Raw genomic sequence first — 17,474 nt, forward strand, 5'->3', positions numbered from 1 at the left:
AAAGCCATCAATTCCATTACCTAAATCACTGACAAACAACATGAACAGTAGCGGTCCCAATATTGACCCATGAGGAACACCACTAGTCACCAGCAGCCAACCAGAAAAGGCCCCTGTTATTCCCACTCGCTGCCTCCTACCTGTCAGATATTCCCCTATCCATGCTAGAATCTTTCCAGTAATGCCATAAGATTTCATCTTGTTAAGCAGCCTCATGTGTGACACATTATCAAACACCTTCTGAAAATCCAAGTAAATGACATCCACTGCCTCTCTCCTTTGTCTATCCTACTCATTACTTCCTCAAAGAACTCTAACAGATTTGTCACTTAAGAGTTCCCCTTACAGAAACCATGCTGACTTTGACTTATTTTATCATTACTTTCTAAGTACCCCAAAATCTCATCATTAATAATAGATTCCAACATTTCCCCAAACACCGAGTTTAGGCTAACTGGCCTACAATTTTCTTTATTTTGCCTTCCTCCCTTCTTAGAGAGTGGAGTGACATTTTCAATTTTCTAGTCTTTTAGGACATTGCCAGAGTCAAGCGATTCTTGAAAGATGGTGACCAATGAATCTGTTATTTCTTCAGCAACCTCTCTCAGGACTCTAGTCCAGGTGACGTATCCATCTTTAGCACTCAGAGTTTGCCTAGCACTTTTCTTTTGCAATAGCAATGGCACTCTCTTCTGCACCCTGGCACTTATGGACCTCTGGCACACTGCTAGTATCTTCCACAGTGATGAATAATGCAAAGTACAGAACTAGTTTATCTGTCATTTTTTGTACCCCATTACTACATCATTACTACCTCAATGTAACATTCAAGATGACTGTTGATACCTTTGAATTCTTCATACTTCTTAACTTGAAGTAGTGAAATTATTTCAATTGCACTCTTCAGTTTCCTCTTCCAGGATCCTCTTCAGTTTGCGTATAAGAAGGTGGGAGTGGAGGATGCTATCACGTATTTGCTGCACAAATCACTCTCTCACCTAGATGGGGTCAGTTGTGCTGTGAGGATTACATTCCTTGACTTCTCTAGTGCCTTTAACACCATCCAGCCCAAGATCTTAAGGCACAAACTAACGGAGATGGGAGTAGACTCTCACATGGTGGATTGGATAGTGGACTACTTGACAGATAGACCTCAGTATGTGCGGTTGGGAGACTGTAGGTCTGACACGGTGGTCAGCAGCACAGGAGCGCCGCAGGGAACCGTACTCTCTCCGGTCCTGTTCACCCTGTACACATCAGACTTCCAATATAACTCGGAGTCCTGCCATGTGCAGAAGTTCGCTGATGACACGGCCATAGTGGGGTGTGTCAGGAATGGACAGGAGGAGGAGTATAGGAAACTGATACAGGACTTTGTGATATGGTGCAACTCAAACTACCTGCGTCTCAATATCACCAAGACCAAGGAGATGGTGGTGGACTTTAGGAGATCTAGGCCTCATATGGAGCCAGTGATCATTAATGGAGAATGTGTGGAGCAGGTTAAGACCTACAAGTATCTGGGAGTACAGTTAGATGAGAAGCTAGACTGGACTGCCAATACAGATGCCTTGTGCAGGAAGGCACAGAGTCGACTGTACTTCCTTAGAAGGTTGGCGTCATTCAATGTCTGTAGTGAGATGCTGAAGATGTTCTATAGGTCAGTTGTGGAGAGCGCCCTCTTCTTTGTGGTGGCGTGTTGGGGAGGAAGCATTAAGAAGAGGGACGCCTCACGTCTTAATAAGCTGGTAAGGAAGGCGGGCTCTGTCGTGGGCAAAGTACTGGAGAGTTTAACATCGGTAGCTGAGTGAAGGGCGCTGAGTAGGCTACGGTCAATTATGGAAAACTCTGAACATCCTCTACATAGCACCATCCAGAGACAGAGAAGCAGTTTCAGCGACAGGTTACTATCGATGCAATGCTCCTCAGACAGGATGAAGAGGTCAATACTCCCCAATGCCATTAGGCTTTACAATTCAACCGCCAGGACTTAAGAACTTTTTAAAAGCTATTATTAATGCTTTTTGAGATAGTGATTTAGATGCATATCATATTTTTTTTTACTGAGTTAAGTATTGTATGTAATTAGTTTTGCTACAAGAAGTGTATGGGACATTGGAAAAAAAGTTGAATTTCCCCATGGGGATGAATAAAGTATCTATCTATCTATCTATCTGGCAGTTTCTGGCATCTAAAAGCCTGAATGTTTAAAATTGCAGTGAGGAAAACAGTTCTAAATTTTCTTACTGCTCATTTATCACCAAATGTCAGTGATAGTGTCTTTTTTTTTTCTAGTAGATGAGATGTCAACCATGGTTGACGAGCCTCATCTGTTTGAATTGACTGGCTTTGAGGCACTAGTAATCCACCTTTGTCCCTTTTCCAATCAACAGAAAAGGTTCCACCGACCTAGTAGCTAAGCCACATCTGAAGGTTAGGAGTTGGACTTGGTTGTCAGAGGGTATTTGAGATGCATGCCATTGGGAGCAATGACTACCCTGGCTATGACAACCTTAGGGAACCTCTAGAAAGTTAAGAATCCTTAAGAACTTTAAGGAATCTCCACTGCGTTGCGGTTATACTCACTCACAGGGAAGGCTTCGGGAGTAAAAATCAAGGAAAAATACGGAGCTGAAGTTACTAAGGCTGTCCTACATGGAGTTCAACACTGACTCCTACGATGCCATTCCTTTGGATTCATCAGCTCCATGGAAAGGGGAGAAGTCTGCTGCATGGGCAACAGATTGCTCTCCATACTGTACTCTCCTGGTGTGTCTATCTAGACAGCTAGGATGCAAGCTCATCAATGACAAAAATTTATACTTTTTGAACACAAGAATATGGAACTGGTGCTATTTTTAAAACAGTTCACTTTAAGCCATATGCAGGTGGGTTTAGAAATAGTAAGATAGTGCAGATCAACACGTGGCTGAAGACATGGTGCAGGACGGAGGGCTTCAGATTTATAGATAATTGGGCAATTTATAGAAAATTATAGATATGGCCGAATTTGGAGTACTTGTACAGTTCTGGTCACCGAATTATAGGAAAGATGTCAACAGAATCGAGAGAGTACAGAGAAGATTTACTAGAATGTTACCTGGGTTTTAGCACCTAAGTTACAGGGAAAGATTGAACAAGTTAGGTCTTTATTCTTTGGAGTGTAAAAGGTTAAGGGGGGATCTTGATAGAGGTATTTAAAATTATGAGGGGGATAGAAAGAGTTGACGTGGATAGGCGTTTTCCATTGAGAGTAGGGGAGATTCAAACAAGAGGACATGAGTTGAGACTTAGGGGGCAAAAGTTTAAGGGTAACATGAGGGGGAATTCCTTTACTCAGAGAGTGGTAACAGTGTGGAATGAGCTTCCAGTAGAAGTGGTAGAGGCAGGTTCGGTATTGTCATTTAAAGCAAAATTGGATAGGTATATGGACAGGAAAGGAATGGAGGGTTATGGGCTGAGTGCGGGTCAGTGGGATTAGGTGAGAGTAAGCGTTCGGCACGGACTAGAAGGGCCGAGATGGCCTGTTTCCGTGCTGTAATTGTTATATGGTTATAAGCATGGCATACTGACAGCTGCATGCATAAGTGTGTGTGTCTGCCACTAGTTAGAAATAGCTCAGCAACAGTTTCCTGTCCCAAATAAACCAAAGGAATCCAGCTATTTCCTTGATGAGTTTTGTTCTTTATGTGTTGTCCCAAATAAGTAGATGCCCTGATTAACCAATGGGCCAATTAACCAGAATCCACTGCATTGGAAAATGAACAGTTGACACTAACCTACGAGTCAGATGGCCAGGTCCCATCTTGTAGGATCTTGATAAGTGGTATTAAACTCTAAGCTCTAAGTCTAAGTGCACAATTTTGTTATTCTAATTTGAGCTCAATCATTATTAAAATCATAATGGAACACAAAACTTGGGACGACATGTTGCAGCTTAACAAGTTAATGCTCAGGCAGCACAATGTGTATCATGTACAGTTCTTTCACTACCCTACAGGAAGTGTGTGGTAGCATTTAAAAGAATGCAGAAGAAATTCACTGGGCTATTGTCTGGAATGAAATGCTATAGTCATAAGATATTGAATAGTCTGGGTTTATTCTCAATGGAACTTAGAAGGCTGAGGGGTGAGCTTACAGAGTATTTTGTAAAATTATCAAGGATAAGGAGATAGTCCTTTTACTTTGATACAAGAGTCCAAAGCTAGAGGGCATTAGTTTGAGGTGATAGGGAAAAATTTAAATATTATCTGAGAGGCTACATTTCCCTCCACAGAGGGATGGAATCACAGGGAAAAAACTACCAGAAGTGATAGAGGCAGATACAATTAGACCAGTTTCAAGGAATTTTGATAAGAACCAGGATAATAAAGGAGTAAAAGGAAATGGGCAAATGGGACTAGTATTAGGAGGCATCAGGATTGGCATGGATAAGCTGGGCCTTAGGACTTGTTTTTGTGCCTTTAAACTCGGACTATGATCCATAATGTTGTCTCTGTGCACTATTCCCATCTCAACTCCTGTGGACTTGAATGCTTTAATAGCTACCTTCCATTAATTCACATTGTCCCATTATTTGACATATTTTAATGGATGTAAGCATCACTAGAAAAATTACCAATCTCCAATTGCCCTGACAGGTGGAGATGAACCACCTCCTTGAACTGGTTCTGATAAAGTTAACTGCTTTGTTGTTAGGTAAGTAATTCCAGAATTTGACATCAAAGTATCAAACCGTAACCTAAATAAATTCTACATCCCACAAAACATACCATTCTTACAATTTGACCAGTCAGTTCAATCACAGATAAATTATACAGTTGTAGAAATATAGCATCTAAACAAATCATTAATAATACAAAGTGACTTCAAATGGATTAACTTTCATATGTAAAGAATGATTTCATTTGAAAATAAGGAAGACCCCTATGTAGTAAGAAATATTACTTCCTGAAAATTCAGGAGTCTTTACATACCAGAGTTTTAACCTAGCACTGATTCAGAGGAAAACCCTTTTCACATAAACTAGAAGGAACACATTTGTAATCAAAACAAACTTCAAAATTACAAAGCATTTTTGGCTGAAAATTGAAAGAGTTTTGCTTTAAAGACAGAAAATGCTGTCTGTTATGATATTTCTTAAAATTAGCTCAAGATGTGGTCTCCTTGCAATGGTTCTTGAATTTTTCTGGCAGTCTGCTCAATGTCAGATATCAATGCCTTGTGGCTCAACCAGCCACTTAATCCTCTGCTTAGAGGACAAAGTACGCAGTAGCCTAGATCTTTGAACAAACAATTTAAGCCCATTGGTCACTTACCCAGGTTCAGAGACATTAGGCGGTAAATTCAAAGCAATTAGCAATTTTCCATATAAACATCAACTATTTCAATAACTTGTAGATTTAAAATAAAATTGACCTTTGCACATTTCCAGAAGGAGAAATCAATGTTCATGCCACCAGGTTGGAGGATACCTAGACAGAATATGAGGTGTTGCTCCTCCATCCTGAGAGTGGCTTCATCATGCTATCATTAAGAATAATCAGGCCATCGTGACAAAACAGAGAAGTCTGTTGAACCCAGTTAGACTGGACGCATAATTAAATCCAACCAGGTTTATTATAAGCAATAAATGGGAAGACTTAAGAAAAAGGATTTAAATTGATGAATTACTCTGTCTGTCTTTCAAGAGATACCTTCTGGCCTGAATATTCTCAACATTTTTTTCGTAAATGTTTAAACATTCACACTTCAGGGATTTAATATCTTATAAACATGTTGAAATGCTGTAACAAATATATAGAATATTAGAAGGATAAGGCCAGTTATTCTATCCATCAAGTGACTTTCCACAGTTATTGATCTTAATAAGATCTTTTTTCACTTTATTACTTATAACATCACTTAGGAGCATCTTGTTGATGACTGAATCTCTTAACATTCCAGTGGTGACAATTCCCAAACCTATTACTCAAATAAAGAACTCTAGTTGACAACAACACATACAAAATGCTGGTGGAACACAGCAGGCCGGGCAGCATCTATAGGGAGAAGCACTGTTGACGTTTCGGGCCGAGACCCTTCGTCAGGACTAACTGAAAGGAAAGATAGTAAGAGATTTGAAAGTAGTGGGGGGAGGGGGAAATGTGAAATGATAGGAGAAGACTGGAGGGGGTGGGATGAAGCTAAGAGCTGGAAAGGTGATTGGCGAAAGTGATACAGAGCTGGAGAAGGGAAAGGATCATGAGACGGGAGGCCTCGGGAGAAAGAAAGTGGGGGGGGGGGAGAAACACCAGAGGTAGATGGAGAACAGGCAAACAACTAAATATGTCAGGGATGGGGTAAGAAGGGGAGGAGGGGCATTAACAGAAGTTAGAGAAGTCAATGTTCATGCCATTAGGTTGGAGGCTACCCAGCTGGTATATAAGGTGTTGTTCCTTTAACCTGAGTTTGGATTCATTTTGACAATAGAGGCGGCCATGGATAGACATATCAGAATGGCAATAGGACGTGGAAATAAAATGTGTAGCCACTGGGAGATCCTGCTTTTTCTGGCAGACCGAGCGTAGGTGTTCAGCGAAACGGTCTCCCAGTCTGCGTCGGGTCTCACCAATATATAAAAGGCCACACCGGGAGCACCGGACACAGTATACCACACCAGCCGACTCACAGGTGAAGTGTCGCCTCACCTGGAAGGACTGTCTGGGGCCCTGAATGGTGGTGAGGGAGGAAGTGTAAGGGCAGGGGTAGCACTTGTTCTGTTTACAAGGATAAGTGCCAGGAGGGAGATCGGTGGGAAGGGATGGGGACTCTTTCTGCTCCCTATGCAACTCCCTTGTCCACTTGTCCCCCCCATCCCTTCCCACCGATCTCCCTCCTGGCACTTATCCTTGTAAATGGAACAAGTGCTACACCTGCCCTTACACTTCCTCCCTCACCACCATTCAGGGCCCCAGATAGTCCTTCCAGGTGAGGCGACACTTCACCTGTGAGTCGGCTGGTGTGGTATACTGTGTCCAGTGCTCCCGGTGTGGCCTTATGGTGAGACCCGACGCACACTGGGAGACCGTTTCGCTGAACACCTACACTCGGTCCGCCAGAAAAAGCAGGATCTCCCAGTGGCCACACATTTTAATTTCACGTCCCATTCCCATTCCGATATGTCTATCCATGGCCTTCTCTACTGTCAGAATGAATCCAAACTCAGGTTGGAGGAACAGCACCTTATATACCAGCTGGGTAGCCTCCAACCTAATGGCATGAACACTGACTTCTCTAACTTCCGTAAATGCCTCTCCTCCCCTTCTTACCCCATCCCTGACATATTTAGCTGTTTGCCTGTTCTCCATCTCCCTCTGGTGTTTTACCCCCCCCCCCCCCTTCTTTCTCCCGAGGCCTCCCGTCCCATGATCCTTTCCCTTCTCCAGCTCTGTATCACTTTCGCCAATCACCTTTCCAGCTCTTAGCTTCATCCCACCCCCTCTGGTCTTCTCCTATCATTTCACATTTCCCCCTCCCCCCACTACTTTCAAATCTCTTACTATCTTTCCTTTCGGTTAGTCCTGACGAAGGGTCTCGGCCCGAAATGTCGACAGCACTTCTCCCTATAGATGCTTCCTGGCCTGCTCTGTTCCACCAGCATTTTGTGTGTGTTGTTGTTTGAATTTCCAGCATCTGCAGATTTCCTCGTGTTAACTCTAGTTGACAGTTCTCTTGCTAATTTTAAGTTTATTTACAACGGACCTGTGCTATGAAATTTCTTCTGTTCTCCTAACAGCAAAACTTTCTTCACAAAAGGAATCAAAGGTTACGGGGGAAACGGCTGGCGAATGGGTGGAGGGGTTGATAAATCTGCCATGATTGAATGGCGGAACAGACCTGATGGGCTGAGTGGCCCAATTCTGCTATGTCTAACGTGTCAAATTTATGGTGCCAAATGTTGTAATTTCTATATTGATTATTTCCTTAAAGTACCTCCAGTTACAGAATATGTTACTTCAGTTTTCCTTTCCTTGTATTCCTTCAGGTGTAAAGACCAAAAGGTGGGTACCATGCAAGTCTATTTATCACCATCTTATTTCAGTCCTTTAATCCTGGAAACTTATTATGAAGAGGTAACCTTTTTATGCATATTGTAATTTAGACTGATTGAATTAATAGGCAATAAAAATTTATACCAAAGGCATAGCTTTACATCGATGTTTTGCAGGACCTCTATATAAATGGACTGAACTGGGATTTAAATAAAAACACAAAATGCTGGCAGAACTCAGCAGGCCAGACAACATCTATGGGAGGAGGTAGTGATAACGTTTCGGGCCGAAACCCTTCATCAGGAGTGAAGTAACATGGGATGGTCAAGGAGGATAAGAAGTGGGGGGAGGGATAAAGTAGAGAGCTAGGAAGTGATAGGCTGGAGGGAAATGGGCTAGGGGGAAGGTGGAGAATTATGGGAAATAAAAGAGAAAGAAAGGTAGGGCTGGGGGGAGATTATAGTGAGGGGGGAAAAAAGAGAGAGAAAGAGAACCAGACTAAAATAATAGATAGGGTTGGGGGTAAGGGGGGGCAGGGGTATCAACGGAGATCTGTGAGTTGGATGTTCATGCCGACAGGTAGGAGCCTCTCTCTCTGCTCCCAACCTACTATTGCTTCGGCCCTGAAACTTTTGGAAAATCCAGCATCTGCAGATTCACTTGTGTTGCCTTTGAACTGGGATTTACATTTTGTTCTCCAGTAGCCGCTGCATTTCTGCTTCGCAATGTACAGCATAAAGCTGTGGTTGTTTAGAAGGAAATATAATTGCAAAATAAAGAAAAAAAAGTTGCTTTTCTGAATTTTATAACTCAGTAATTGGGGTATGTAGATGTGATCATTGGTAGAAAAGATATTGTCAAATAATTATTAACACAAATTCTTTCTAGCCATGTTGGCAGTGTGCCTGGTTTGTTCAAAACTAAAATCAATGAATCTTTAAAGATTAGCAGAACCTCCTAAAACCAGCCCTTTTACCACATCCTGCTCAAAATTAGTACATACAAGCATATACACCTGACTTTATTTGTGTTAATAATAGCCCAGAGACTGATCTTTATGATGGGTATAATGAAATTCTTGTAACATCAATTTCAAACTAAACTTTATGTTGTTATTTGACTAAAGATAACACAAGTTATTAAATTTAATTTGCCATGTAGATTAACTCCAATCCATCAAGCAGCAAAACATTTATTAGAAATGTCACAAATTGAATAAATGTAACAAACAGTAACACAGGAATAATTATGCAAGTTGATGAATGAAGAACACTGAAAAAAAATGTTACAAAGGGATTACTTACCTAGACATACTATCTGCTTTCAAGTCTGTGAAGAATGGATTTTTGGAATCAATTTCAAAACTGCTGTGAAAATTTCCAGAAAAAGGATTCGGCAGTTTTGCATCACTGAAACTTTCTGACTTCATGTTGGTAATCTTTTCAGGTTTTTTGACATCTTTCTTGCCAGTCACACGTGCAAAAAGACTAATTTTCTCTTTATCTTTATCTTTCTTGGCCTCTTTCTTAATATCTGACAGTCTGTAATTTGCTGCATTTTTTGTTTCTAAACTAGTATTTCTGATTTCCCATGAGTCACTGGTACTATCGAAAGGATTTTTACTTCTCGGTAATGTTGCAGCTTTTTGTGATGACATTGTTGGATCAGTCCCATTCTTTGAAGCAGAAATTAGGTCAAACTGATCAATCTTGGACGTGTCCATGCTTTGTGATCGTCTGTGGGGCGATTTAGGAATGTAGTCACTTCCTGTAATGTTTTGAATTAGAAGGAAAAATTGTAGATATTAACTATATTTGATTTAAAATGCACATCACAAGAACATTAATAACTTACAAAGTAGATTAGAAAGTACCTTTTAAATGGGGAACCCCTATAACAAAATAAATCTTAATGAACAAGTTTTTAAAGATGGTACCTCTGACTACAAGTCTCCACGACCATAAGATATCAGAAGAGAATTAAGCCATTTGGCCCATTGAGTTTACTCTGCCATTTCATCATGGCTGATCCAATTTTCCTCTCAGCTCCACTCTCCTGCCTTTTCCCTGTATCCCTTCATGCCTTGAACAATCAAGAATCTATCAACCTCTGACTTAAATATACATAAAGACTTGGTCTCCACAGCTGCCCGTGGTAAAGAAGTCTACAGATTCACCACTCTGTTGCTAAAGAAATTCCTCCTAATCTCTGTTCCAAAAGGACATCCCTCTATTCTGAGGCTGTGCCCTCTGGTCATAGATTTCACCTACTATAGGAAACATCCTTTCCACATTGACTCTATCGAGGTCCTTCAACATTCTATAGGTTTCAATGAGATCCCCCTCCCCTCATACTTCTGAATTTCAGTAAGTACAGGCCCAAACACTCCTCATACAATAATCCCTTCAATCCTGGAATCATTCTTGCGAACCTCCTTTAAACTCTTTCCAATGTCAGCACATCTTTTCTGGGACCCCAACCCTTTGTGATTTTTATAAATGATCTGGATAAGGAAGTGGAGGGATGGGTTAGTAAATTTGCTGATGACACAAAGGTTGGGGGTGTTGTGGATAGTGCGGAGGGCTGTCAGAGGTTACAGCGGGACATTGATAGGATGCAAAACTGGGCTAAGAAGTGGCAGATGGACTTCAACCCAGATAAGTGTGAGGTGGTTCATTTTGGTAGGTCAAATATGATGGCAGAATATAGCACTGATGGCAAGACTCGTGGCAGTGTGGAGGATCAGAGGGATCTTGGGGTCTGAGTCCATAGGACACTCAAAGCTGCTGCGCAGGTTGAATCTATGGTTAAGAAGGCATATGGTGCATTGGCCTTCATCAATCGTGAGATTGAGTTTTAGAGCCGAGAGATAACATTACAGCTATATAGGATCCTGGTCAGGTGCCACTTGGAGTACTGTGTCAATTCCGGTTGCCTCATTACAGGAAGGACGTGGAAACCACAGAAAAGGGTGCAGAGGAGATTTACAAGGATGTTTCCTGGATTGGGGAGCATGCCTTATGAGAATAGGTTGAGTGACCTCGACTTTTCTCCTTGGAGCGACGGAGAATCAGAGGTGAATTGATAGAGGTGTATAAGATAATGAGAGGCATTGATTGAATGGATAATCAGAGGCTTTTTCCCAGGGCTAAAATGGCTAGCACGAGAGGGCATAGTTTTAAGGTGCTTGGAAGTAGGTACAGAGGAGATGTCACGGGTAAGTTGTTTTTTTTTGTTTGTTTGTTTTTTTTTTTTTTACGCAGAGAGTGGTGAGTGCGTGGAATGGGCTGCCGGCAACAGTGGTGAAGGCAGATACGACAGGGTCTTTTAAGAGACGCCTAGATAGGTACATGGAGCTTAGGAAAATAGAGGGCTATGGGTAAGCCTAGGTAGTTCTAGGGTAAAGACATGTTCGGCACAGCTTTGTGGGCCAAAGGGCTTGTATTGTGCTGTAGGTTTTCTATGTTTCTATCTTTTCTTTGATAAGGGGCCGAAAACTGCTCACAATACTCCAACTGAGACCTTATCAGTGCCTTATAAAGTCTCAGCATTACATCCTTGCTTTTATATGCTAGACCTCTGGAAATGAATGCTAACATTGCATTTGCTTTCCTCACCACTGAATCAACCCGCAAGCTAACCTTTAGAGGATCCTGCACAAGGACTCCCAAGTCCTGTTATACCTCAGATTTTTGAATTTTCTCCCCACTTAGAAAACAGTCTATGCTTTTATTTCTTTTACCAAAGTGCATGGCCATACACTTCCCTATACTATATTCCATCTGTCACTTCTTTGCCCAGAAGATGAATCACTATCACGTTAACTAACATGGGAGAAGCCAGATCGTGGTAGTAGAAGGCTACCACTCTGACTGGAGATCTGTGACTGGTGGTGTGCTGCAGGGATCATTGTTGGGTCTGTCATTGTTTGTCATTATTTGCCATCTATATCAACGATATGGATGATAATGTGGTAAACTGGACCAGCAAATTTGAGGATGACACCAAGATTGGGGGTGTTGTGGACACTGACAACGGCTATCAAAGTTTGTAGTGAGATCTGGATGAGCTGAAAAATAGACTGAAAAATGGCAGCTGAAACTTATTGCAGACAGGTGTGAGGTTTTGTACTTTTGGAGGACCAAGGGTGAGTGGTAGGGCACTAAGGTGTGTAGTAGAACAGAGGGATCTGGGAATACAGATCCATAATTCCTTGAATGTGGTGTCACAGGTAGATAGGGTTGTAAAAAAGCTTCTGGTTTATTGCCCTTCACATATCAATGTTCTGAGTACAGTAGTTGCGATGTTATGTTGAAATTGTACAAGATGTTGGTGAAGTGTAATTTGGAGTACACTTACCTACAGGAAAGATGTAAGTAAGATTGAAAGAGTGCAGAGAAAATTTACAAGGATGTTGCTGGTACTTGAGGACCTGAATTGTAGGGAAAGCTTGAATTGGTTAGGACTTTATTTCCTAGAACGTAGAAGATTGAAGGGAGATTTGTTGAAGTATACAAAATTATGAGGGCACAGATAGGGTAAATGCAAGCAGGTTTTTTCCACCAAGGTTGGGTGAGACTACAACTAGAGGTCATGGGTTAAGGGTGAAAGGTGAAATGTTTAAGGGCAACTTCTTCACTCAGGGGGTGGTGAAAATGTGGAATGAGTTGCCAGTGCAAATGACGTACGTGGGGTTGATTTCAACATTTAAGAGAAATTTGGATAGATACATGAATGGGAGGGGTATGCAGGGATATGGTCCAGGTGCAGGTCGATGATTTGAGGCAAATTATTGGCTCGGCATGGACTGGATGGGTTGAAGGGCCTATTTCTGTGCTGTAGTATTTTATGACTCTATAACTCTACCTCTCATCCTTGGACATTATATATCACAGTTTTCTTTGCTGACCTTGACCTTAAATATCTTTGGGGCACAAAGTCACCAATTTAAAAAATTCTCTGCTGGTTTAAAATATTTTCTATGCATCTTTTAGTACTGCAAATTCTCCTGGTACTACAACCATACATCACTAACATACCATTGCTAACTCCGTGTTAATGCTGATATATCATTATAAATTTTGGTACATTTTCATTGGAATCCATGATCTGGAATCCTCCACCACCATCTTCCTTAAGGCATGTTATAAAATCCACTTATTTGACTGATCTCTTGGTCAATTTACTTCTCTTTTAGTTCAGTACCTGCTCTTATTTCAATTAATTCATTTTTACCAGTAAGCAGAAATTAGCTTTGCTTCAATGCTCTCTCAAATGTAATTGGTGCATAAACCAAACAGATGTCTGCACAAACCAGATTAATAATATCCAATAACATGAAATCCAAAAATCATCTTTAGTCTACTTTCATGACACACTTGCATTGTAAAACAGTGGCTCCATCAAGAGAGCTAATCATTACATACTGTGGCCAAAGTAACTTCAGTTTTAATCATTTTAACCAAATTAAAACTGTTCATTACTCATATTTCATGATATTGCTGGGTACGTTAATAACTCAGTTATTATTTTTGTTATTACCATTTTTATTACCACTATGTCTAAATAAAATTTCATGCAAGTTCATTCTGTAAAAAAACTGGCTACATAAGGAAGCTCTAAATATTAATAGAAAAACTCAAATTTATATTTACTCAGAATCTCAATATTCTGTATACAAACATACCCCTTTCTTCTCTTACATCAACTGCTCCTGAAGGAGGTTTGTAATCCACATGACCCAAGGTATTAGATTTAATTTTTTCCAGTGATGGATGGGAACCAGGTAAATCTGACATTGATTGTGCAGATGATAGTCTCTGTGGTCCCAACAGGAAGTTCTTTTTAGGCTTTGACTTTAGTTGTTTATCCATTTCCAATGCTTCTTGATTAGGGTTAGCAGACGTGGTACTTGGAATAATCGCAGATGAATGATCAGAGAACATGGCATCAGTTTTTCTTCCTTTCATTTTGTCCTTCAGCTTGGCAAAAGGGGATCTGGTTTTGTCTTTCATAGAAAGATCAAACATACTTGCAGTCATGTTGTTTCGCATGAACTGGATGCAGATTTGGATCGCTCCTCTCTCTTTTGATTTCTTTCCTGGCTTGGATTCTAACTTGAACCATCTAAAGACAGAACACAGAGCCTGTTAGGATTTGATGGAAACAGAAAATATCAACTCAACCTGCAATGTAAAATCATTTCCATAGCAAGCTTAAAGGTGGTATAAACATAACCTCTGAAACTGCAATAACCATGAGCAAATGTGGTGATGAATCACCATAGAGGAGGGAGATTGAAAATCTGGGTGAGCGGTGCCATAACAACTCAATGTCAGCAAGATCAAGGAGCTGATGATTGACTTCAGGAGGAGGAAACCAGAGATCCATGAGCCAGACCTCATTGGAGGATCAGAGTTAGTGGGGGTCAGAAAATTTAAATTCTTTGGTATTATCATTTTGGAAGGCCTGTCCTGGGCCCAGCATGCAAAAGTAATTATGAAGAAAGCACAGCAGCACCTCTACTTTCTTAAGGAGTTTGCGAAGATTAGCATGACATCTAAAACTCTGACTAACTTCTGTAGATGTGCAGTGAAGAGAAAATAGAAACATCAGTACCCTTAAATGGAAAATCCTAAAAAAAGTAATAAATTTGGCCTAGTCCATCATGTGAAAAGCCCTCCACACCATTGAGCACAACTACAAGAAGTGTTGCAGGAACATGGCATCAATCATTAGGGTCATCCACCACCTAGTCATGCTCTTTTCTTGCTGCTGTCATCAGGAAGGTGGTACAGGAGTCTCAGGACTCACACCACCAGGTTCAGGAACAGTTATTACCCCTCAACCATCAGGCTCTTGAACCAAAGGGGCAGAAACTTCATTCAACTTCATTTGCTCATTCATTGAAATGTTCCCACAATCTGTGGGCTCACTTTTAAGGACTCTTCATCTCATGTTCTCGATATCTATGGCTTATTTATTTATTATTTCTTTCTTTTTGTATTTGCACAATGTGTTGTCTTTTGCACAGTGGATGAACAAAGTTCATGTTGGTGTGGTCTTTCATTGATTCTATTATGGTTAATTTTCTATTATTGATTTATTGAGTATGTCCACAAAAAGTGAATCTTAGAGTTATATATGTACTTTGATAATAAATTTACTTTGAACTTTGGTAGATCCAAATAAGTAACATGCATTCCTTTGGTTCACAATAAAATATGTAGACCCCTTCCATATACAAGAGATGTCATGGGCTACTTTTGAGAAACAGATGAGGTACCAATAACTCAAGAGATTGCTGAGAGCCCCATGGCTAGGACAATTTACCTTAGAGCTTATTTTATGAGCTTGCTAATGACATTAGCTAGATATTATTACATCTTCATCTCAAGAAAGTTACAAACTCTAAATCTAAGAACAAATGCCATCAAATGTTGAGGCCCTCCTTTGGTCAGGGACAACCATGGAAATTGTGTTCCAGCTGTCTAAATATACACAAGCCAGTACAACATGGAGAGCAAGTTGTTGCCAATGCAGCAGGCTCCCCTTCTCTGCACCGCTTATGGATCCAAAGGAATGGCAGAGACTGATACAGTTTAGTACCACCAGCTTCGCAGGAGTTGCCAGTCTGTGTTGAACTTGATGTAGGGACTCCAGCGCCTTTCCTTGGAGTTTCCTCCCAAAGCCTTCCTCTCGAGTAGGTAGAGATGCAAGTCAGTGTAGGTTTGAGATCAGAGCTTTCCTTCTCCCAGATGAGCTGTCAATCACAGCTGCCGAGCCCCATCTGACCAAAGCCACAGAAGGTACATATTGATGTTATGCATTATACAAGTTACTGGAACACTATATGGAAATTTTAAATAAGAGAATAAAGCAAGAGAAATAACTTTTGTTTCAAATGATGCACATATTATGGACTAACATAATCTATTGTCAATGTCTTCAGTTCAACCTTCAGCTTAAAGATACCAAGTAGTATTTCTACTACTGCTGCGATACTAAAATCCATTCAATAAGAAAGGTAGCTGAAACAAAGTTTATTTTTGGATTAGACTGACTGATTAGCAGAATATTTTATTAGCAGCCAACCACATACAGTGGATTCTGGTTAACTGGCACAGATTGGGACCAGTACATTTTGGTCCAATTAAGTTGCGGCTGCAATGAACCGAAGTTTCATGAAAATAGTTAAAAAGGTATAAAAAAGATAAAGTGAATAACAAATTATGTATTTAAATGAAATACAGAACAAATTAGAACACAATCTGCAAAGATGTAATAATAACAGGGTTGTCGTGGTGGGAGATTTTAATTTCCCAAATATTGATTGGCATCTCCCTAAAGCAAGGGGTTTAGATGGGGTGGAGTTTTTAGGTGGGTTCAGGAAAGTTTCCTGACAAAATATGTAGATAAGCCTATAAGAGGAGAGGCTGTACTTGATCTGGTATTGGGAAATTAACCTGGTCAGGTGTCAGATCTCTCAGTGGGAGAGCATTTTGGAGACAGTGATCACAATTCTATCTCCTTTACCATAGTATTGGAGAGGAATAGGAAGAGACAAGTTAGGAAAGCATTTAACTGGAGTAAGGGGAAATACGAAGCTATCAGGCAGGAACTTGGAAGCATAAATTGGGAACAGATGTTCTCAGGGAAATGTACGGCAGAAATATGGCAAATGTTCAGGGGATATTTGCAAGGTGTTCTGCATAGGTATGATCCAATGAGACAGGGAAAGGACGGTAGGGTACAGGAACTGTGGTGTACAAAGGCTGTAGAAAATCTAGTCAAGAAGAAAAGCTTACGAAAGGTTCAAAAAACTAGGTAATGATACAGATCTAGAAGATTATAATGCTAGGAAGAAGGAGCTGAAGAATGAAATTAGGAGAGCCCGAAGGGACCATGAGAAGGTTTTGGCGAGCAGGATTAAAGAAAACCCCAAAGCATTCTACAAGTATGTGAAGAGCAAGAGGACAAGACATGACAGAATAGGACCAATCAACTGTGACAGTGGAAAAATGTGTATGGAACCGGAGGAGATAGCAGAGGTACTTAATGAAAACTTAGCTTCAGTATTGCTACGGAAAAGGACCTTAGCGATTGTAGGGATAACTTACAGCAGATTGAAAATCTTGTGCATATAGACATTAGGAAAAAGGATGTGTTGGAGCTTTTGGAAAACATCATTGGATAAGTCAACAGGACTGGATGAGACGTACCCCAGGCTACTGTGGGAGGCGAGGGAGGAGATTGCTGAGCCTCTGGCAATGATCTTTGCATCATCAATGGGGACAGGAGAGGTTCCAGAGTTTGGAGGGTTGCAGATGTTGGTTGCTCCCTTATTCAAGAAAGGGAGTAGAGATAGCCCAGGAAATTATAGACCAGTGAGTCTTACTTCAATGGTTGGTAAATTGATGGACAAGATCTTGAGAGGCAGGA

The 17,474-nt window shown here is 40.8% G+C and overlaps 1 protein-coding gene across 2 annotated transcripts in view; it reads right to left on the bottom strand.

Moving 5' to 3' along the window:
* rab11fip2 (RAB11 family interacting protein 2 (class I)) overlaps positions 1-17,474 on the bottom strand; it is a 147,425-nt gene that overhangs the window by 57,338 nt on the left and 72,613 nt on the right. For both annotated transcript variants that reach the window (XM_073027852.1, XM_073027851.1), the window contains exons 2-3: positions 13,720-14,159; positions 9,338-9,800 (exon numbers count right to left, since the gene is read on the bottom strand). In XM_073027852.1, the coding sequence (XP_072883953.1) occupies positions 9,338-9,800; positions 13,720-14,159 (903 nt within the window). The remainder of the gene's footprint in view (positions 1-9,337; positions 9,801-13,719; positions 14,160-17,474) is intronic.

Source organism: Hemitrygon akajei, chromosome 23 (genome assembly GCF_048418815.1).
Source record: "Hemitrygon akajei chromosome 23, sHemAka1.3, whole genome shotgun sequence".
Taxonomy (NCBI): Eukaryota; Metazoa; Chordata; class Chondrichthyes; order Myliobatiformes; family Dasyatidae; genus Hemitrygon; species Hemitrygon akajei.